Source organism: Lasiodiplodia theobromae, assembly GCF_012971845.1.
Source record: "Lasiodiplodia theobromae strain AM2As chromosome Unknown scaffold_40, whole genome shotgun sequence".
Classification (NCBI taxonomy): domain Eukaryota; kingdom Fungi; phylum Ascomycota; class Dothideomycetes; order Botryosphaeriales; family Botryosphaeriaceae; genus Lasiodiplodia; species Lasiodiplodia theobromae.
Window position 1 is genome coordinate 25,130 of NW_023336520.1, and position 21,565 is coordinate 46,694.

Here is a 21,565-nt window from a genome sequence, read left to right on the forward strand (position 1 = left end):
CTTGCACAGCGGAACGTCCAAGCGACCGGCTCCCGACCGTTGGACCGTCGCCCAGGGTCTCGTATAACATGCGCGCCATTTGTCTTTCGTAGTGGGGTTATAGGGGCATGAATCATTGAACTAGATTTCTTATCAACAGAGAAGCTCGAAGGCGTGGGGTACGTAGGATCAGATAACCCGAAAGCGCTTGCAGGCGCGCTAACCCCGACGACTCCTAATTGACGAGGGCGCAAAGGGCATCGATGCAACGTAGCAATGAGCATTTTCTACCGGGCACTTGTTGCCACCGGCTGCTTCGGAAACCAATGGCTGTCGAGGGTGCGAAAAAGAAAGTAATCAGGGTGGAGAAAGATAGTTGCCACAGCGCAAATGCATCATACAATTCGATGTTGAGTTTTCTGGGCAGTCAGGTATGGGAGAGCGAATGCATCAAGAGCGCAGAATACGCATAGTTTGGTGCAAGGTAGGGTTGTATGTACCTAAAGTACGGGCAAAGTTTCTGGCAGGTTGTGTAGGTAGCAATTTTTTTGGTAGTATATATTTTTAAAAAGCGAACGCATCTATTGCCTTCGGGCATTTGGTCAATTTTGAAACGATACAGAGAAGATTAGCATGGCCCCTGCACTAAGGATGACACGCTATACAAAGAGAAGCTACCAGTTTTTTTTTGCAGATTCGTAGTTCGAATCTGACGGTCGCCACCACGATGCACCCAACCCAACGGTAACGCGAAGGCTTTAATCTGACTTGCGGTGTTTTTCTTTTGCTCCTCGCGACGACATGCTTGCTTAATATTTTTTTTTTATATTCTCCCCCGGTAACTGTCGATCACGTACCAGCTGTGCGGGTGCCCCGGGGCGGGCTCGCTTAGCTTGCTAGCTTTGTCAGCAGCGCCGCCGTCAGCCTAGTCTTGAGTCCACGCCGATGCGTCTGAGCGTACAACTTCGCGCACCATGCCCAGTGAGCAGCGCGTGTCGGGGAGAGGCAGTCGTCGGGTGCCAACGTGCACCGTGTGCGACCGTGTTTTTGCACGCAGCGAACACCTGCAACGCCACCTTAGAACCCGTGCGTCCCTCATCCTCTCCCCGCCTACGAACCGACGTCTGAGCCGAGGTTGGATGCAGATACCAAAGAGAAACCGTATGCCTGTCACTGCGGACGCTCATTCACTCGGCGCGATCTGCTCACTCGCCACGAGCGCATCTACCACAGCGCTTCGTCGCTAGAACGCGCAACTCAAGATGCACGTCTCAGCCCGCGTTGCTCCTCGTCCGACACTGCTTCGCATCACCGCCCCGCGGCTGACATTGCAGCGGCGACCTTCCCAGCAGGTTCCGAGGGTTTAGCAGGACATGCTGCCTTTGAACCGTGGAGCGTCTCGACGCCGCAGTTCGACTCTCACGCCAATCAACCCACCTTGACTCAGCAAGCGCCGCTTCCTGTCGCCCACCTCCACGGATATGATGGCGCTATGCTTGATTTTTCAACCTTCATGAACACCGTGGGCCTTGACTTTGATCTAGGTATCATCTCCGAGCCCCTCTGGAGTAATCAGCACGGCAGCGAGTCAGCGGCAGTGGCAGGGGCTACCAGCCCTGGCGATCATTCAGCGGTGGAAAAGGAGCATGGAAAGCCACGTCGAATCCCCGACGCTTCTATAGGAGATGGTGATCAACTTCGTTCCGGGCCATGCTGCATTCGACTGACTCTCGCCATCGCAGATGACTTCCATGAACTAAAGCCGCTGCTGCATCCGTGGCAAGTGACCGAGGAGCACAGGCGGCAGTTTCAGCTTTCCCTAGCCCCGTTTAGCGACGTGTTGGGGAATTTCACGCTACCATCTAGACTATCCCTGGCCCGGTGCATCGCGGGCTACGTGGACGGCTTCAGTAATCACCACTCATTCATCCACGTGCCCACCTTCAGCATCACTGCACATTCCAGAGCTCCCGAGATGGTCCTTGCCGTTCTGGCCATTGGTGCACAGTATCGATACGAAAAGCGGAATTCGTTGGTGCTCTACAATGCTGCCAGGTCGATTGTTCTTGAGCGCATTCGTAGAAGGGATCCGTGCCCGGAAGGGCCCGGCAGCGAGAATGGAGCTAACCACCGGCAAGCGAGTCATCACCCACAGTCGGGACGTATGGATATTGTCCGGACACTTCTTCTTCTGGCAACCTTTTCCACCTGGCAAAGGGATCAGACGCTCGTCCGTGAGTCGTTTGAGTACCAGGGACTAGTCGCAAGATACATTAGGGAAGACGGGCTGTCTGAATCGATACAGGACGACGGAGATGACTGGCTCGAATGGTCAAGGATCGAAGTCGACCGGCGCACGAAGCTCTGTGCCTTCGGCCTCCTCAACCTGCAGACCTTAGCATACAACCTCCCCCCTGCGCTCCTGAGCAATGAAATTGACCTGCGGTTGCCAACTTCATGCGAAGAGTGGTCGGCCCGTGGGCCCTCGGAGTGGCTCAAAGCCAGGGAAGAGGCACCACGGATGATTCCGTTCAAGGAGGCCTTGGCGGCACTGCTAAGAAGTACGAAGCAGCCCACAACAGAGCCAGCACTTGTGACGTCTCCCATGGGAAACTTCATACTCATTCAAGCGTTGTTGCAGCGCATGTACATCACTCAACAACTCTCTGTAGAGCCAGAGGATAGGCCATTCCGTGATCAGGATGTGGGTGACTTTGAGGAAGCGCTCGACCGCTGGAGGCACGGGTGGCAGAAAGCACCCGAGTCCGTGCTGGACCTGAAGAATTCCAAAGGCTCAATGTCGTTCGCGTCAACCGCTCTCCTGGGCCTCGCCCACGTGAGGCTTCACTTTGAGCTGGGCTGTCGACGGCGGCTGCAGAGCGGGAATCCGGATATCGTAGCTACGGAAGCCTTCAAGGCGCCCCCGCCGCAGCGGTCGCCGCGTTTGCTGCAGGCCCTGCTGCACTCTGCTCACGCACTCAACATCCCAGTCCAGCTGGGCGTCGACTACCTGACCAAATGCCAGGCCTTCTTCTGGGGCGTTCAGCACTCGCTCTGCAGTTTCGAGTGCGCCGTCTTCTTGAGCAAATGGCTTTGCGTGCTGTCCAGCACCTGTGCAGCGCAACCTCTTACAGGTGCGAACATTCTACAACCTACCCATCCTTTTCACTAGTTCCACTTGCTAACAATACGAACAAAAAGAACTCGAACACCAAATCATCCGCTGGCTTGACAGCATTGTGCAAGAGGCCAAGACGTCGCTGGATCAGGCCGACGAAATCATCTACACTGGCGATGAGACGCCTGGCGATCGCTGCTCGCAAATTAGTATGGATCTGTATCGCCTGAGCATCGCCGTCGTCAGGGTGTTTGCACACATGTTCAAGCGCTGCAACAGCACATGGCCCGTGGTCGAGGTCATCGGCCAAAGCCTGGAGCGGTACGCAGATCTACTGCAAGAACGCCGTGCCCCCCAGAGTGGGTGATGGTGACTGTCGCAGGAGGGTCACGACGAACAGGCCCGGGAAAGCCAGGGTGAATCAGAAGAGGGAATAAAAAGATACAGGGAGAGCATTTCGAGATTCTGCGGGGTTGTAACGGAAAAACGATTCAGCAGCTTCCTGACCGATCGGGTTGGTACATTGACTTTTTTACCCTGGTGTTCAGGTTGTTTCATCCCCGACGAGCAGACCCCTTCGGTGTTCTTGTGAGTGTTGCCTCTGCCAATCTACCCTCGAAAGAGGATGGACGGTCCAAGATTCGAGAGTTGTTGAGCGCGTAAGTGGCCGCTTGAAAGTTGTTTCTTTTTTCTCTTCCCGCCTTTGCCGGGGGTGTAGCACTGGGATGAATCGTGGCGAGTGGACAGACGCTCATACAGAAAGTCGATACACCCGTCTACCTCTGAAATTGAAGACCCAGCCAGTGTAGATGACTCCCAAGGCGTAGTGGAACTGGAATCACGAATATGGATGACCACGCTTGCGACGCCACAGTTGGCAGCAGAAGATCCAAACCCTACGTGCCTCCGCTGAGGATGCTATCTTGCCAGGGCCGTCTCCATTTCGCCTTGGCTTCAAATTCTCTATTACAGCTTCGGAGGATGGAGGTCGTGGCTTTGAGTACTCGGGCGAAAGGCGTGAAAGTGCAATCGTCGGGACCAGGGTATGCGAAACGATGCTGGAAGGCTGCACTGGTGCCAAAAAGGACTGTCAACTAAGCACGATTGCGCTCTTCCAGTGGGAAGAGAAAATGCCTTCCACTCGTCTTATTCAACCTCGCTCGTTGAGTGAAGAAGACTGTACGCTTCTTTTGTTGTTCCTGGATCGCCGGAGGTCGTGCCTTCTTGGCGGACGCCGCTGGAACGCCATGGCCGGAGTTGAGTCAGGCTCCCTTTGCCCGATAGGTCGTCTTGCATAACAAAAGCCACTCAACGGCGCCGTTTGCCGGACGTTGGGCGGGCCGTTGACAGGAATCCGCAGCAACGCAAAACCTCAGGATCCAGAGAGCAACAAGAAGGAAAATAAGAGGAAAGGCAGCAAGAAAGAACAAGACATGTATGCATGTACTTTGGTGTTGGGCGAGGATCGAGCTGAAACCCCTATTCACTGCCAATCGGAGGAACATAGATGCTATCTGGTCTGAGGCCAGCATGCTCGGACGCACTCGTCATAGTCGGGTCGAATTCGCCGAAGGTATGCAGCTCGGGGCCGATGCAAACCGCTCAGTTGGGTGTGGCAATGCCAATCAGGGGGCCAATGATGAAGGGTGCTCTCTACCAACGCAGTATGAGATGTGGAGCTGAAGACGTGCCGAATGCGGACGCATCATTAGTTATGCGGATCATTCGCTTACGACGGCAACGGTTCGTGGGCTGGTCCTGTGGCGGCCCCTGAAGATTGGCAGGGCTTGACTGTGATGGGGCAGGGCCTTCTCGACGGCGGAACCAAGTTGATTCGTGCAGGTAAGCATTCCCGAATGGTAAAGTTTAGAGGCTGTAGTCGCAGTCGGCCCGACAGTGTAGCCCCGGAATCCTTCGCCCTCACCGAGCTGCACGTCTCCCGCTTGCCACCGCTGGCTCAACTGCCGTCGTTGACTGATGGGGAACGAAGAGCCGCCATGCTGGAAGAGCCGAGGCGTCGTTGGGCAGATGCAGTGCTGTGGGACACTGCGCCGTGCTTGCGGGTAGTTGTCCGGGGGATCGACACGGTGCACATCCCCCGGATTGATGTGCCGGTTGTCAAGGAACCCCGCAAATGGACTCTGTCATCGGGCCGCACGGGATGACGAGTTTCCCCGTAAACACCCCATTCCTTGAGGATGTACCTATTGCGGTACCTGGGCCCTGCAGATCGCATACGCAGTTAATCGCCGCCCTGCCTTGCGGCTCTCTGCATGGCCAAGTATCGACGAGGCCTCCAACAGGCATATATACACGCAGCCGCTGCCATGGTCCGCTACCCATCCACCTTCTCTTTTGCTTCGCTTCGCCATGTCGACCGGCCCATCGTCCAATGCGGCGACCAACACGCAGAGCAAGACGGGCGACGCCGCCCAGACAACCTTCGCCTTGTCGCTGGTCATGATCGCCTTCCTGGCCATCGCTTTCTTCAACGCCGCCGAGCTCGTCGTCCTGGTTCTGATCACCTTCAAGCGCTACAGCGGCCTCTACTTCTGGAGCGTGCTGGTAGCGGCATCCGGCATACCCATATACTGCCTGGGCTTCACCCTCAAGTTCTTCGTGACGGACGTCCCCAACATGAACTACATCGGGCTGGCCTTAGTCATCGTGGGCTGGGTCCCCATGGTCACGGGGCAGTCGCTGGCGCTGTACTCGCGGCTCAACCTGGTTGTGCACGACCACCGCAAGCTGCGCTGGGTGCTCTACATGATCATTGTCAACGGCTGCGCCTTCCACGGTGCGACGACGGGGCTGGCCTTCTCGGCCGAGGGCTCCGTCCGGATGGCCAGCATATACTCGGCTTACGAGAAGGCCGAGCTGCTTGCCTTCGCGCTGCAGGAGTGCATCATCTCGGGCCTGTACATCTACGAGACGTGGAAGATTCTGCGGCCGACGAGCGCGGCCCAGGGCAAGCGCATCACCGCCGTGCGCCGCAACCTCATCTGCGTCAACATCATCGTCATCCTGCTCGACGTGGCCCTGATCGGCATCGAGCTGGCCAACCAGTACAAGCTGCAGACGACCTTCAAGGCCTTCGTCTACAGCGTCAAGCTCGGCCTCGAGTTCAGCGTGCTCAACACCCTGCTGCGCGCCATCCAGGGCCACTCGGGCAGCTCCTACGACAACGACCCCAACTTCCGCTCCGGCGCCCCTGGCACCTCGCACGGCGACACGTTCCGCGGCACCACCAAGACGCGCGTCGGCGACTCGGAGCACGCCACCACCTTCTCCAACGTCGGCAGGGGCGACCGCAGCGCCAGCGCCTGGGAGCTGAACGACATCGACATCATGAAGACGACCGAGGTCTACGTCGACTCCAGCGCCAGCGCCGCGCCCGAAGACGACGAGGCGGGAAGCTCCAAGGATGGCCGTCGCGCCGAGTCGAAGACGTCGTCAGAGATCCAGCTGACGGGCAGCAGCACCTACTATTCCAGAGGTGGCGACTGATGCTCTTCGACCATGCCCCAGACACTGGGAATTTAGCGTAATATTTGGCCCTAATCAAGAACCCCACTTCAATCCGCCGAGCACCTCCGCTCCATCTCCATGGCGTTATTCCCCATGCAGGATACGCCATCACGTGCCCAACCCGGTCCCAAAGCTGCTGCATCTGCCCTTTGCCATTTGCAGCATTCTTCATGTCAGAGCACCTGAAGATTCACGCGTCGGGTATGGCGTCATGCGAGAGATATATTTAACCTCTGAAGCGGCCGTTTCAGAAGACGACGGCAAGTCTAGACGACGCGCGCCTCGACCACCAGAGCCTCCATGCTTCGGCATAACACAGGCTGCTGTTTTGAAACCGCAATTCCGCGTAAGACAAGAGATGAATCCGTCCATTTGCGTTTCGAACTGGCGAGGCAGTCCCGCGACCGAGCCAAAACAGTCCATGTGCGAGAATAGACTACGGACGCACGCAAAACGTTTCAAAACGAGCCTAACGGCCGCCTCTTTGATCAACGGCGTCGCCGTGCGCCCGGGGGTTGAAACCGCTGCCTCAATCAGCCCTACATCCCCAGGAAAATTGTACTCGGCTTCCCGTACTTTGGACAATGTAAGAAGAGCTCTGGCCGCCCCACCGCGACACTTCATCTTCTCCACAGCTCGCATCCGTTTAAGAAGGATGCATCCCCGTTTCTTCGCCACCAACCCGCCCCCCTTCTCTTCATGATGCCATTCTGCTCCTTTCCCAAACGCCGCGGTGATATGCTGGTCGCCGTCGCAAGCACCCCCCGGGCTTCGCCGCTGCCCACCAGACCACACAAGACCTGGTCCTTCCTGGGACTCCCCGGCTGCGACACGCCGCCTCCAGAGCACCTTTTGAGCCAATTCTTCCCCGAATATCGCTCGGCCGATTCCTTTCGGGACGAAATCCGGATGGCAGAAGAGTCGGATTCCAGCCAGGACGAGTCCTTCAGCGAAGAGGAGGAAGAGAAGGCCCGGATTCCGGTTGAATCCCAACTCTTCCCTTCGCCCCTCCCGATCCCGACCGTCATTCTCAAGTCCAACCGCACTCCTCCTCCACCACCACACCCGCAGTCGCAACAGCGCCAGCAAGAGCAACACCATCACGCATGCCCCAGCTCGCTCTTCAGTAGCAACAACAGCAACGCCTCCAGGAGCAGTAGCATCAGCAGCATCAGCAGCCTCAGCAGCATCAGTAGCCTCACAGGGCCTTCCTCCCCCAAGATCCTCTTTCCCAACCGCACTCTCGTAACTCGTCACCATCGGCCACACCGCCGCAGCCACCTACACGGCGCGTCGCGGCGTCGCCGTACAGCGTTACCTTGATCCCGCAACCTACCACCGTCGTTTCCCATCTCCAAAGCGAGAAACTGAGAGATGGTACGTCGCGGTTAAGTGTCGATGCCGCGATGCGCGCGCGTTATCCTATCGAGCGCGTCGGGAAGGTGAGAGCTGCCGGGAAGCTCTTTTTGGATTGTTCATTGCCCTTTTTCTCCCCCCCTTGTACAGGCTACAGTGGTTCCTTCACGACGGGTGCATGTTGCTGTGCGACGTTGCGCAAAAGTGGCTCGGACGGGGCGTAGTACCGGCGTTGGGAGTGTTCTCGGTTCACAAAACGATGATGAAGGATGAAGGGTGGTGTTAGAGGCGTTCACGGCGGGCTGGCAAGCGAAAACTGGCTTTCTTAAGCCTTTCTGGAAACACAGCATCCACTTGCATGGGCAGGTGAATCCGAACTCCGGGCGTACATGTTGGCTCGCCAACTGCATGTACAAATACGTCCAGACGTTTGCTTCAACTGAGAAGAGTTCAGCGTCCTTTGTGGGCTCGAATCTTCTGCAACCCACTGTGGCGTTGGTTGGTGCGAGCATTTCGGCGTTTTGCGGAAGATCCATCTCGGTTCGGATGAAAAGGTGGCGTTTCGGATTTTCTTTGATTCTTTTTTTACTTTGCGCTTTAGATGATGGTTCATGTAGATATATATGTGATCAGCGCCTCCGATATACAGGCCGCGCGCCCCACCTGCGGCCCTTTCATTATTATATACAATATTTTCGAGCGCTGTTGAGAACTGAATTGCCCCCAATCCTCAAATGCCCATTAAACTCGGTAAAAACACAGAAGCCTGCAGCGTCAGCCTCACCCCGGTCAAACAACATACAAGTCCCAATATAAAATAACACCCGACGGAGGAGGCACAATGCGCGTAGATTCGGTAATTTCGTCCATAAACGGATTTACAGTATTCTCGTACAAATACATGTATTAACATGGCGGGACCTTCGGAGTCCAGGTACAACAACAACTCCAATCTTCGGTTGGAGTCTTTCGAGCGCGAATCAAATTTCGAATGAGGCTGATCCGCCCGGGGGAATTCGCTAAGCAGGGCATTCCAGCGTGGAGGTGTCCAGCGCCGGATATGCCGAAAAAAAAAAAGAGAGGATCGAGATCGAGAGGAATTGAGGAGAGAGATGGATGGCCTGAGCACATCGAAATCAAAGCGCCCACTCATCCTTCAACATGGCGATCCACGTCTTGTAGTGAACCTGTTCGCCGTCGAGGAGAACGTGGTCCCTAGGGATCTCGTGCGGGGCGGGGCCGCTCGTCCGGAAGAAGTCGTGTATCGGACTGCAAACGCGGACCCGCAGCGTCGTCTCTTCCAGAGACTTGTGGCAGGAATCGCAAAGGTCGACCTTGCAGTACCTGCAGGTTTGGAAGTGGCCCCAGGAGAGCTCGTTGTCGCACGTCTCGCATGCGCCGTACGTCTGCGCCTTGGTGACGGAGCTGTTGTCGCCGTCGTCGTTCTCGAGACCAAGAGCGTAGTGGTGCTGGAGGAACAGCGACATGGCTCTCGTCGCGTTCTCGTCGCCCTCCACGTGGCCCCCCCAGTTGTCGGCGGCCGTCATGAGCGTCTCGGCCAAGAGAAGGAACCCGCTCTCAGCATTGGAGCGGTCCCTGGCCTCCAGCTTTCCGATGGCGCACTTGGCGTTGAATCTGAAGTTCTCCAATGCCCTGTAAGAGTCTTCGTCGTGCATCTGGTGCCAGGCCGTAAGCATTAATGATGAACAGTGGGCATCCCACCACATGGTCGTGACGGAGTCCGCGCCCCTTCCGGCCGCCTCCTCAAGCTTCTTTGCGTGCTTCGAGGGGTCCTCGCCGGCGATGTGAGCTTCCAGAGCCTTGGTAAAGTAGATGTTGCAGAGTGATCTTGTGGCATTCGTCCTCGCCCTGTAGACAAACTTGTCGCTGTCGCCGTTGGCCGAGTCGCCGAGAACCTTCCTCCAGAGCCTGATGGCCTGTTTGTCTTTGTGGTCATCCCAGTAGAAGTGAGCCAGCTGCTCGCGCAGGATGGGCAGAAAAACGCGGCTTTCAGTCAATTCAGCTTCGCTCAGGCAGTTCTCAAGCATGCGCGTCATGATGACCTTGGTCAACCTGGCAGCGGAATCATCCCCGTTCGCAGTCGGCTTGGGGAGATACTTCTGGAGGATCTTCCAGTCGGACCTTCCGTTGATGATGTAAGACTCGATGACCCTCTGAAGGATGTTGCCCTGTCTGTTGTTGGGGAACAACCGGGGCATCGAAACCTTCTGGTCCGAGCCCTTGGGAATGACAGAGTCTTCTCTGGTAATCCCAGGCTCCGGGGTGTCAGTGGTGTGCGATGATGCGTCATCTTCAGAGTCAGTAACCGTGCCGGAGTGAGCTTCCGAGTGCGTATCGTCGTCCTTGGTCAGCACAACAGGAGGGTCAACCGGAACCACCTCGCGCGATTGAACAATGGATTCTTCGGCGGTAGTGTTGTCCTCGGTCTTGGTGACAGGGCCTGCGGCAGACTCGGGTTCCGCTGTCGAGTCCTCGTTCGCCTGAATAGTGGCAGCGTCGTCTTGGGCGGACAGAGCCTCGTCGAGAGCAGGAGAGATTTCGGCCGGCAAAACCTCTTCAGTCACGCTTGCTTGGACTTCGGGCGTCTCCTCAGCGGCATCCTCTTTGGCGACGACCGGCTCCTCTTTGGCGACAGCGACTGGCTCCTCTTTGGCGATATCGACGGCCTCCTCTTCGGTAGCAACAATAAGTTCATCCTTGGCAGCAACAATGAGTTCTTCCTTGGCAGCAACAACGGGTTCCTCCTTGGCAGCAACAGCGGGCTCCTCTTCGGCGACAACAACGGGCTCCTCTTTGGCAACGACGACAGGTTCCTCTGTTGGCGGATGGTCGTCTACCGGCTCGGAGGCCGCTGGGGCCGGGATAACCTCCGCGGTCGGCTCGGCAGGGGAGTCTTCGTCTTCGGCAGTCGGCGACACTGGCGTCTTGACGCGCGACTCGGACTTCTCTGGGATGGCCGGGACGTCGACAGATAGCTGAGGCTCTTCCGGTTTTTCCTCGGCCGGAGTGAAGAAGGCCTCGACAGGCGACTCGATGTCTGCAGCAGTCTCGTCGACGGCAATGGCGGGCTCCTCCGGATGCTCCGCAGTTGTGGGCTGCTCAGCCGGCGACTCTTGTGTCTTCTCGACCGAGGCCGCAGGGACCTCGGCAGCTAGCTGCTTTTCGGCGGCGTTCTCGGTGGTGTCGACGGCAGGACCCGCGGCGACTAAATCCTCCTTTCCGTCGGCTGCAGTAGTGAGGGCGGCGGGAGCATCGGCTCGTGCATGGTCCCTCACGACGTCTCCACTGGTGGGAACAGGCGTTTCAGCTTGCTGCTCCTCTTCTGTGATCCCTTCCGGTTTGGTCGTGGGAGCATCCGGCTTTTCGGCGGGTAAATGGTCCTTTGTGGCCTCGTCCTCGCTTGTCGGAATCGCACGCTTTTCCTCCTCAGCCTTCTGCTGCTGCTCCTCCTTCTTGGCCTTCCCGCTCGACGTCACCCCCGATCTGTCGGCCTTCTCGGAGACCTGCTTCGCCGGCTTGACTGGGAGGTCCGCATCGGCCTCATCCTTGGGTCCGCAGCAGAAAAACCGCCGCATGCCTCGGCGCTTGGGCGGCATTTTGGTCCTGGACAAGATTCAAGAAGTTGGGGTAACAGTAGATGTCTCGACAGGGGGACGAGGGACTGCGCCGTTTTTCAACTTCGTGGATTGCGGGCAGCGCTTTGGCCCCCCACTGCGCTCTGTCCGTATATGCCAATATAAACGCCCCACCAAGCCTCCGATTCGTAAGCGCAGCCGCCGCTGCTGTGGCAGAGTCTCGAGAGAATCCTTAAAAGCGGTGTGGATTGGGTGTAGATCCGGGTACCTGAATCGGTCCCCGCATAAAACTCTGCTTCCGCGCTCCAATGACGAGTATGCGAGAGGGGTTGGTGGCTTCGGGCCGGGGTCCCAGCGGTTCTGGCTTCCTCAAATGCGACGTCGGCCCACGTAACCAGGGGGGGACAAATGCCGCCGGTAATCGTACAAGCGAGCAACGCCAATGAGCTCGCGGCCACAAACACTGGTTGGACCCTTCCGCGGTAGTTCCGTTGCCAAAATTGACTTAGTCAGCCTGGTGATTGGTCCAACGCTCCGCTTGGGCTCTGTCTCTGGTCACCGGTCAGTGGTCGGGCCGGGCAATCGCAATACTGGGCTGATTGCAAAGGAGGCTTGTCTTGTGACCGCCGGCACAGGCTGGACAGGCGACGTCTGGCGCGACGGGTACTTACAATGATTCTAGAAGCTGGCAGTGGGACGACGGGAGAGAGTGGGAATCAATGGTTGCACGTCTGGAACTGAGGTGGTGAAGATTCTATGTCAAGAAAGATAGCTACAAGTAATATGTGCCTTGTCATTAATTGTTTCAACGTTGTCTTAAGGGGTCTCCGTCATCCAATTCGTGAAGTTACTCTCGTTTCAGGTCGTAATATCATCGGCCGTCGCCTTGTTATTGTCGTTGCAATGCAAGGTTGATCATGATGGCTGTTTTCCGCTTGGACCATCCGTTCACAGCAAGCATCGAAACCTTGGATCCAATTGCACCGAAGCCTATCTTTTTGGCGCCGCCGTTTGCAGTTGCCGTTGTGAGAAGGGGGCAGCACAGTAAGAAATAAGCCATGGGCAGTCCAAGCAATTGCCGGGACGTAATAGCTCCCGCTGCCCGTGCCGTTCCTTCGCAAGGGCTCATTTCTTTTTGGCAACCACCGTGGCCGGTGGAATGAGGCTCTGGCACGCGACCGCCCTCCTGAAAACAGATGATATGTGTCCTCACGCGGGGGGCCGAACGTTCCAGAAAGCCTCGGCTGCTCGAGGGGAGCCCGAGCGGCCAGGAAATGAACACGCTCCGGATTGCGTGCAGCGGGCGGGCCCGCTGGCGCGCTGCGGGTGCGCACTGGCATGCCGGCAGTCGGATGGCTCATTGTCCGAGGGGGCAAGGCTCAGATGAAGTGCTTCGCCAGGCTCGCCAGGCTCATCAAGCTGCCAAGGTTCAGGCCCTCGCTGCCTCTGCCGTAGTCATGGCCGTAGCCAGAGCTACCGTAATATCCGCCGCTGTAGCTCCTTGCACCGTAGCCACCTCCCATCGGGGCACCACCGAGAGCAGTGTTCAAGGCGCGCGGCAGGCTGATGCCAAATTGTCGCAGGACGCCGTGCAGAGCGCCGCTGCTTAGCAAAGGCATGATTACCATGAAGAACAGCTTGGCGGGATGGCGACGCGCATAGTCGTAGAGCTCGCGCAACAGCTGCTTGAGCTTGTACAGCAGGCGGTTGATGTAGCCGTCGCGCGGGCGGCGCTTGTAGTATGAATGCGACGAATAGGTGCTGGCAGGACGTCCCCAGGTGGACTTGGAGTAGTAGTTGCCTGAGCTGTAGGGCGAGCGCGACGGGCCGAACCAACCCATTGTCGAGTCGCGGTGGTGATGGTGGGTCGTCGGGTAGCGATAGAAGGTCGAGGTCGATCGCACGTCGCTGGGGGTGTGGCGGCTCAGTGGGGTATGCAGGTAGTCGTTGCGGCGGTGCTTGCGAGCGATTCCACGAGGGCGTGAGACAATCATCGAGGGTGATCAGGGCGAAAGAGTGAACAATACCTATACGAGGATGCGCGCGGAGGCCAATGTGCGCTCGGAGCACCGTGTGCGTGCGCGGGCTTTGTAGGGCGGACGCGGCTGCTACGGGACGCACAGATTTCTGCGCGGCAAGTGGGGTCGTTTGCTGTCAGTGCATGCGGCGACGTGCAGCAGACCGGTCAAATGCTTTGGGCGGGACGCGCAGGAGCGAGAGTTTGGTGGTGAAGAATGGTAGCGCAAGCAGGGAGAGCGTGTTCTAGCGCAGGGTGAGCTGAGTGGCTGACCGCAAGTCGATGGCTGGGAGTCTGCCATGCGAACCTTCACCACCTGCAGTGCTGATCCGCCAATCGCGCCTCCGCCCAAGATCCAGACCAATCGTCGATCGGCTGCCCTGTGGACACGACAGAGGCATTGCGTGTGAGCTATCAGACAGTCCGGCCTGCATCGGCGCCCGTCTCCAATGTACATTAGCATCTCCGGAGCACTCCACCGCGGCCAAGACTCCGCAACAGCAGGCCCGTTTTCGTCCCGTGTCTGGGCTCTCGCGCCAGCCAGGATCGCACATCGCGCCGTCTCGACAGAGGTTGATCATGCTGGGCTCGTGCGCAGCACTGGGGCTCTGGACCGCGCGGACGGATCCCTTGGAGCGGCTACGGCGGGTCAGTCCCCGCCGGCGTGGGTTGAGAGTCGTCCGGCCAAAAGAGTCATCGTCACAACATCTTCCTGTCGAACGAGGAACGGCCGAGCAATCTCCTGCGTGACGTGGGCTGTGATTTCTGGCAGATTTCATGATGAAATGAAGTTGATGCACCGTGTGACAGATGCCGCCCTGATACCTACCTGGCGCAGTGGGTCGCAGAGTGCTACACTATGCTCACGTGGGCAGAGGCCCGGACGTTAATGTGAGCATACGACTGCATCCAGGCCTTGGCCTCAACTGCCCATAGAAGCAAAATGCTATACTTTCCATGAGGAAATTTCTCCTGTCATCAGCCGTGATGCTGCACGTGAGTAGACCCTGACCAGATCAGCCACTGGACAGGTTGTGGCGGTGAAAGCTGCTACGTCATGCCCCGGCCAGACGAGGTCCAGGCAGCCCAGTTTCATCGCTCCCTCACTCCCCTTCAACGCACCCTTTCACCCTGTCCGCAGCAAACAGCACCTCGAACACCGTTGAGCTTCGATCTGAGTTCCGAGCCCATTGCTGCTTCACCGCGATGTCGAGTGAGCTTGATTCCCCCGGCGATGTTGTCGTGACGCAAAGCTAACATATCGCAGCGCCAGACTACTGTGGGTTCCGACCAAGCCTATCGAAAACGCAGCCCAGTTGATGCATTTGTGACTAGATAAAATCCTCGACATATCACCCAAAGCAACCCAGCAGCAGATCCGGGATGCATACAAGAAGGCCGCGCTAAAGCACCACCCCGACCGCGTCCCTGCCGACTCCCCTGAGCGCGCGTCACGGACCAGACGATTCCAGCAGATCAACGACGCGTACTATACGCTGTGCGATCCGACTCGTCGTCGTGACTACGATGCTGCGCGGACCTACAACAACTACACTGGAGGGTTTGATGACAGTGAGCCCGAGGAAGAGATTCCCCGACCTCAAGCGGGCCAGGAGGGCACCATGCCCGGCGGCTTCCCCTGGTCGTCGTTCTTCGGAGGGGGAACTTCGAGCTCGGACAACAATGGTGGGGCCTCGGCCGCCAACGAGCACGAGCGCTTCAGCAATGAGCAATTCGGTAGCGTTTTCGAGGAGATGCTGCGCGAGGAAGGCTTAGCGGAGGGCGAGCAGGCTCAGCCAAACGGCAAGTTCTGGAGTCTGGTCGGCGGACTGAGCGGCGGCGCCATGGGCTTCATCATCGCGAACTTCCCAGGAGCGGTGGCGGGCGCAGTTGCAGGGAACAGGCTCGGTGCGGTTCGAGATGCGCGGGGGAAGAGCGTGTATGCGGTCTTCCAGGAGCTGCCTCAGGCCGACAAGGCTCGGATGCTCAGCGATCTAGCGAGCAAGGTGTTCGCGCATGCAGTGAGCGCCTGATTGGACACGGGCGGCTCACACCCGAGTCGGGGGCGAGCTGGCGATGACGATACTGTTACGATTGTGATATCCCTCGAATATGTTGTTTGGGCTTTCATCAGGAGTTGGATCGGTGCGCATTTCAGGATAACTTAATCAGGTATGGGTTCGTGGGTGTCGTCAAGTCAAGAAAGATACAGCGGGGATGCTTCTTAACATTTGTTCGCGCTGCAGAGCGACGTCCTGGGCGCACTTTTCTGCCTAGGTAGGAGAGAGAATACATCTTGCAAGCCACACCCGACAAGGCGGTAGGCCGCAGAATATCTTCCGAGAGGGGACGGAACCTTGCTCTGATCGGGTGTCGCGCAGCTGGGCTCGCTGATTCAGGCACCCCGAATGGTCCGGGCCGACGAGGCGCCGGGTTTAGCGATGACGATAGTCTTGCCCGAGGCCCTGGCCGCCGCTCTCTGCTCCAATTCTCACTCCACAAGCTCGCTTCTCCGTTCTCTGTGTGCGCGAAGACGCCCAAGGGGTCCCTTCGTCGCTGGCCGTGCTGCTGACACATTGCGCCGCGCTTTGCCCGAGTTCCCCGCCGATTTCACTCTTGCTCCATCACCGCAACACACAAACGCGAGCTCCCTCTTCCACCTGACGTGCTGCTCGTTTTCTTTCGCTTTGCATGCCCCTCGGCCTCCTCACCCCCCAAACATCCCCTCGTGAACATTGCTCTTTGGCCCGCTTGCTCCTCACCAGACCATTCTAGCACTTCGCAATCATGACGAACAAGACGCGAGTGGCGTACATGTACGACCCGGACATAGGCTGCTACGACTATGAGCCAGGCCACTGCATGAAGCCCTTCCGTATCCGCATGACCCACGACTTGGTCATGTCCTACGGTCTCTACAGGCAGATGGAGGTCTACGTGCGTCGGCCTCGCTCCTTGCAGCAGCCTGCGGATATGTCGCTAACACAACCGTCTCGCAGCGCGCAAAGCCGGCCACGGCCCTGGAGATGACTCAATTCCACACCGACGAGTACATAGAGTTTCTTCAGCGCATCACCCCCGACACCATTGGCAGCTGCCAGCAGGAGGCCTTGAAATACGACATCAGCGGCGATTGCCCCGTCTTTGATGGCTTGTTCGAGTATTGCTCCATCAGTGCCGGCGGCTCCATGGAGGGCGCCGCGCGTCTCAATCGCGGTCGCTGTGACATAGCAGTGAACTGGGCCGGCGGCCTGCACCACGCAAAAAAGGGCCAGGCCGGCGGCTTCTGCTATGTCAATGGTATGCTTTCGCCCTGTTCGACGCCGGCTGCGCTTGGCTAACACTCGCAGATATCGTCCTGGCCATTCTGGAGCTCCTGCGCGTGTACCAGCGCGTGCTTTACATTGACATCGACATCCACCATGGAGACGGAGTAGAGGAGGCCTTCTACACCACTGACCGCGTCATGACATGCTCATTCCACAAGTTCGGCGAGTTTTACCCCGGAACCGGCCATCTGCTGGACATCGGCATCGGAAAGGGCAAAAAGTATGCTGTGAACGTGCCTCTCCGCGACGGTATCACCGACGAGGCGTATCGAGGGATTTTCGAGGCGGTTATTTCCGACATCATGCAGTGCTTCCGCCCCGAAGCTGTTGTTCTCCAGTGTGGCGCCGACAGTCTGTCTGGAGATCGTCTCGGAAGCTTCAATCTTTCCATGGAGGGGCATGCCAATTGCGTCAGATTTGTGAAGAGCTTTGGACTGCCAACTATGATGGTTGGAGGAGGCGGTTACAGCATCCGCAATGTAGCTCGTACGTGGGCGTATGAAACGGGGAAGGCAGTCGGAGACTCGATCGGCAAGGTCCTGCCATTCAGCGATTACTACGAGGTAAGCTCGTCGAGGCAGTCCCCACGCGACCTTTACTCACCATGATCAAGTACTACTGTCCAGAGTATCTTTTAGATGTCCCTCCTTCGAACATGTCCAACGATAACACCCCCGAGTATCTGGAGAAGATTCGCTCCACAATTGCTGAGCGCCTGCGTCAACTACCATTTGCGCCATCGGTCCAGATGCAGGATGTTCCCCGTCGAGGATTGGGCAGCTCCGAGGAGGACGATGACCTGCTGGCCGACATAGATGCTGACGAAAATATGGACGTTCGCATGACTGAGCTCCAGGAGGACAGAGGCGTCGCCAACGAGGCAGAATACTATGACAGTGACGCGGAAGATGAGAGGAACAGGCATCTTGCTACTAATCCCGAGGAAGCCGAGGCATTGGACGAGGACATGGCTGACGCTGAAGACCACGAATCCAGCGAGGAGGAGAAAAAAGAGCAGGCCGAAGCGGAGACAGCAGTCCCCGATGAGGAAGGTGACGAGATGCGCGAAGTTACCAATGGTACTACTGTCGTTCGTCCAAGCGAAACTTCTGCTGTAGTGCTGGACCAGACGAGCGCCGAAGAGTCGTCAATCCTTCCTGGCACAGGCAACACGGCAACACCTCCGAGGAGCCCTGGAACGGAAGAAGCCTCGGCTGTCCAGGAGAGTACAGTAACAGAAAGCGCTGCTGGCAATGCTGATACGACAGAGGGAGACGCAACGGAGGCAACAGCTACAGTGAGTGAAACAGCCGAGCCCACGACTGAGACAGCAGCCCCTCGGTCACCAAGCGGCACGCCCCCACCGACAGCCGAATAGCAACGACGAAGGTGTGGACGGCATTCACTCTTTTGTTTGTAGCATTTGCACGGCAATGGCGTTTGGCAAATTGGCGCGTTGGTTCCAAGAGTTGCATAATTGAGGCGTTGATATAGGGTGGCAAATGATTTGCACCTGGCCGAGTAGGTAGTTAATATACCCTCTTGTAGTGATGCTTGGATGAACCCCTGTCCTAGCGACTAGGACGCCTTGGTGAGCAACTCTCTTGACGGCAGATGGAGTGATGTGCCGCGCTTCTCCAGATGGGGCAAGGGCCGGGGAAGGGCTTGGCGTTTCGACGTGCCGGATCAACTGGTCGGGCCGAGAGCGTGGAAGGCGCGGCCTGGGGATGGCGGCGCCGCGTTGTCAGATGGTCGAGCTCCGCGAAACTTGCATTCCTGTCCTTGTCCTGTTCCAGCCTCAGCATTGTCGCACGTCGGGATCGCCCTCCATTCGCATCGCTGCACCACGAAGCCATGGTCCCGTGATTTGTACCACTGATCCTCCTCCAACCCTCAAATCGCAACTTTACCGAACCAAGGAGCTCTTGGAAGCTCAGCACCTGAAACCCATCATGTCACAACTCTCGACCACCTCAGCACCGCGCTCCGACGAGCCCGATCCCAGGAACAGCCTTCGACACGTCCTCGCTGCCGATCCGCCCAACCAAGACATGGTCGACGCGCCTACGCCCGTCAAGACCGAAGCTGGCCAGCCGTCGGCCCAGGACGACCACGATACCACCGACGACCCCAAGTCCAAGCCCACCGACGAGCAGCCCATGTACACCGCAACCACGACCACCACCCGCCGCAATGCCAACGGCAGCGTGTCCTCGGTATACTCGGGCAACAAGATCCGCCACCTGAAGAAAGAAGACGGCGTGCCGCTGTGGCGCAAGGACATCCAGTACGACTTCCTACGCAACGTCTTCGACGACCAGACCCGCGTTTTCCACAAGGTCTCCGACGGCACCTCTGGCCATACCTTCGCCGATATATACCTCGATGCCATGGCCAAGAGCAGCAAGTGCAGCAAGATCCTCAAGGATAAGCTTTTGACAGAGCGCGCCGCCGCTATCAACATGGCAATGGTGTGCTTGCTGGTCAATGTCGGCCGCATGAACACCACTCTCAACTGTACGTCACAGTGCAGAGAAGTCTCTGGACATGCTGACCATTTCTAGTCTTCCCTGAGATGCGCGCTCAGCTCCGAACCTATCATTCGATTCCCTCGCTCCAAGCTCACCAAGACCCTAATGCGTACAAACAATTGCAGGATGCACCCCGTCTCAAGTCCATCCTCAAGGGTGCGACAGAGGATACCCAGCAGCCCAGTACCATCGAAGAGATCAAGAACACGCCTGTACCGCGCACGAATCCCGTCAACCTCATCTTCGTTCTCGCGCAGTATGCCCCCAAGATCTCCGAGCTACACTTTTTCCCCCCTCGGGATTTCTTCGACCTGGTCATGCGGAGCGCTTTGAGCTCCGAGAGTCGTGCAAAGGCTTTCCTGTGGCTGATGTGGTGGTACTTGGAGAGCGATTTTACCGAGCAGGATGCCTTGAACAATCCGTTTGGCGCAGGCCAGCCAGGAACCGCCGGAGATGCCACCAGCGGAATGCCCATCAAGACACCCCCCTTTAAACATCTGACAGAAGAGGAGGCAGCGCTAGAGAACGTGGACACGGAGGAAGAGAAACAGTTCGGAGAGGAGAAACGGAAGGAGAGAATAGCCATCCTGGCCACCGACATGGCACCTGTGGTGACCGGACCTAAGCGAGGAATCAAAAAGGGATTCACCAACAACCCCGTCTTCTCTGTCGCATCCGATGACGGATCTTTAACACCAGGCAGGGACCATCAGTCTCCCGGGCCTGGCTCATTTCGATCAAGCGGCCGCGCGAAAGCACCTCTCAAGGCACTGCAAGCTGACTACGGATCTGACACCGACCGCACTCGGTCAGCCAGTCCTCCCAGCGTCGCAGGTTTTCCACCAAGGATTACGCCCAACATGCGCATCAACAATTTGCTGAATGATGATGGACCATCTACTCCACAACCGCCCCCAACTAAAGGTCCTGGCAGGGGGAACTGGGGACCGCGCAGCAAAGGCACTCCCTCGACTGTCGGCGGTAGTGCACGCCATCCATTCAAAGCGCACCTCGATGCTGGCTCCCCTTCTGTGGGCCTAGGCGGCAGCGGACCTCATGGCTTCTACCTCCCCCTTAATGGCACGGATCCCAGCATCAACCGCAAGCGACCTCCCACAGCACACCAGATGGCTGTGGAACAACACCGCAAGAAGCAAGTCGACTACATTCTTGACCGCAAGCTCCGCAACAGGCACCGTGAAGCCGAGCGCAGGCGCAAGCGCGAAGGCACATTTTCCCGGGCGTGGAAGCGGCTCAAGCTAATGCCCGATGGCTATGACAGCGAAGAGGAATTCTACGCGGCCGCGGCGCTGGCTGCGGAGAACGGCGTGCTTGAGCACTCGCCAGTGCGTCGGCCGATGCTCGAGGCGACGCGCCTCGCGGGGCTGACGCCGATCGTCGGCCGGCTTGAGCTCGATGACTGCGGCGAGGAGATGGCACACTGGGCGCGCATTTTCCGCCAGACTGGCCGCCGGCTCGATCGCTGGGATGGCAACCCGGACGCCGTGCCCATCAAGAAGCGCAAGGACCGTGACGAACGCGAGAAGGAAGCCGCCGCCGCTGCTGCTGCTGCGGCTTCCGCACCGACCCCCCAGCACGACCTCGTCTGGGTTGGCGAAGACGCCAGCAGCGGCCCACCCGGTACCGGTCCCGTCCCTGCAGGCAGTAGCAGGGCTGCAGGTAGACGCTCAGGAGGTGTCGGCGCTAGCAGGAGGAAGCGCACCGGTGTGCCGTCGTCGGTCGCGGGTTCGACAGTGGCAGACGCGTCGGAACGCGGCGACGCGGAGAGCATCGCAGATCTTCCTTTGGGTGGCGGCGGGCGGGAGAGCAGCGCGGTACCTATGGAGGACGACATGGACGATGTCGATGAGAGCGTCGTGGGCGGACCGCCACCGCCGGCGGCTGTGTTGGCGGATGATGAGATGGAGGTGGAAGATGACGGCGAGGCGGCCGAGGGAGAGGAGAGCGAGGAGGACGAGGAGATGGGTGGGGCATGAGGGCGGCGGAGCAACACGGAGGGCTGGTATACCTAATTGGTGGATGAAGGGTTCAAAGAAGAAATTGTGCGGTGTGCACGAATACATGGCATGGGCGTTTCGTCTTCACCGTTT

At 58.1% G+C, this 21,565-nt stretch overlaps 7 protein-coding genes across 7 annotated transcripts; 5 read left to right on the plus strand and 2 right to left on the minus strand.

Moving 5' to 3' along the window:
• Nucleotides 1–1,954: 1,954 nt before the first annotated feature.
• Nucleotides 1,955–3,464, plus strand: LTHEOB_10575 (C2h2 transcription factor; the record flags this gene model as incomplete). Its single annotated transcript, XM_035507235.1, has 2 exons — nucleotides 1,955–3,113; nucleotides 3,181–3,464. 2 exons carry the CDS (start codon nucleotides 1,955–1,957, stop codon nucleotides 3,462–3,464), a joined length of 1,443 nt encoding a protein of 480 aa, XP_035367185.1.
• A 2,003-nt stretch (nucleotides 3,465–5,467) lies between these two features.
• On the plus strand, nucleotides 5,468–6,604 carry LTHEOB_10576 (Integral membrane protein; the record flags this gene model as incomplete). Its single annotated transcript, XM_035507236.1, has 1 exon — nucleotides 5,468–6,604. One exon carries the CDS (start codon nucleotides 5,468–5,470, stop codon nucleotides 6,602–6,604), a length of 1,137 nt encoding a protein of 378 aa, XP_035367186.1.
• Nucleotides 6,605–7,324: 720 nt separating this feature from the next.
• LTHEOB_10577 (UDP-glucose dehydrogenase UDP-mannac protein) lies at nucleotides 7,325–7,948 on the plus strand (the record flags this gene model as incomplete). The annotated part of the gene is made up of 1 exon (XM_035507237.1): nucleotides 7,325–7,948. One exon carries the CDS (start codon nucleotides 7,325–7,327, stop codon nucleotides 7,946–7,948), a length of 624 nt encoding a protein of 207 aa, XP_035367187.1.
• Nucleotides 7,949–9,117: 1,169 nt separating this feature from the next.
• Nucleotides 9,118–11,598, minus strand: LTHEOB_10578 (NACHT and TPR domain-containing protein; the record flags this gene model as incomplete). The annotated part of the gene is made up of 1 exon (XM_035507238.1): nucleotides 9,118–11,598. The coding sequence occupies one exon, from the start codon at nucleotides 11,596–11,598 to the stop codon at nucleotides 9,118–9,120; it is 2,481 nt and encodes an 826-aa protein (XP_035367188.1).
• A 1,358-nt stretch (nucleotides 11,599–12,956) lies between these two features.
• Nucleotides 12,957–13,571, minus strand: LTHEOB_10579 (uncharacterized protein; the record flags this gene model as incomplete). The annotated part of the gene is made up of 1 exon (XM_035507239.1): nucleotides 12,957–13,571. One exon carries the CDS (start codon nucleotides 13,569–13,571, stop codon nucleotides 12,957–12,959), a length of 615 nt encoding a protein of 204 aa, XP_035367189.1.
• A 1,229-nt stretch (nucleotides 13,572–14,800) lies between these two features.
• On the plus strand, nucleotides 14,801–15,627 carry LTHEOB_10580 (DNAj domain containing protein; the record flags this gene model as incomplete). The annotated part of the gene is made up of 3 exons (XM_035507241.1): nucleotides 14,801–14,807; nucleotides 14,862–14,873; nucleotides 14,930–15,627. The coding sequence occupies 3 exons, from the start codon at nucleotides 14,801–14,803 to the stop codon at nucleotides 15,625–15,627; spliced, it is 717 nt and encodes a 238-aa protein (XP_035367190.1).
• A 754-nt stretch (nucleotides 15,628–16,381) lies between these two features.
• Nucleotides 16,382–21,451, plus strand: LTHEOB_10581 (Ino80 chromatin remodeling complex; the record flags this gene model as incomplete). Its single annotated transcript, XM_035507242.1, has 7 exons — nucleotides 16,382–16,531; nucleotides 16,594–16,894; nucleotides 16,945–17,486; nucleotides 17,537–18,220; nucleotides 18,843–19,440; nucleotides 19,488–20,262; nucleotides 20,389–21,451. The coding sequence occupies 7 exons, from the start codon at nucleotides 16,382–16,384 to the stop codon at nucleotides 21,449–21,451; spliced, it is 4,113 nt and encodes a 1,370-aa protein (XP_035367191.1).
• Between the last annotated feature and the right edge of the window lie 114 nt (nucleotides 21,452–21,565).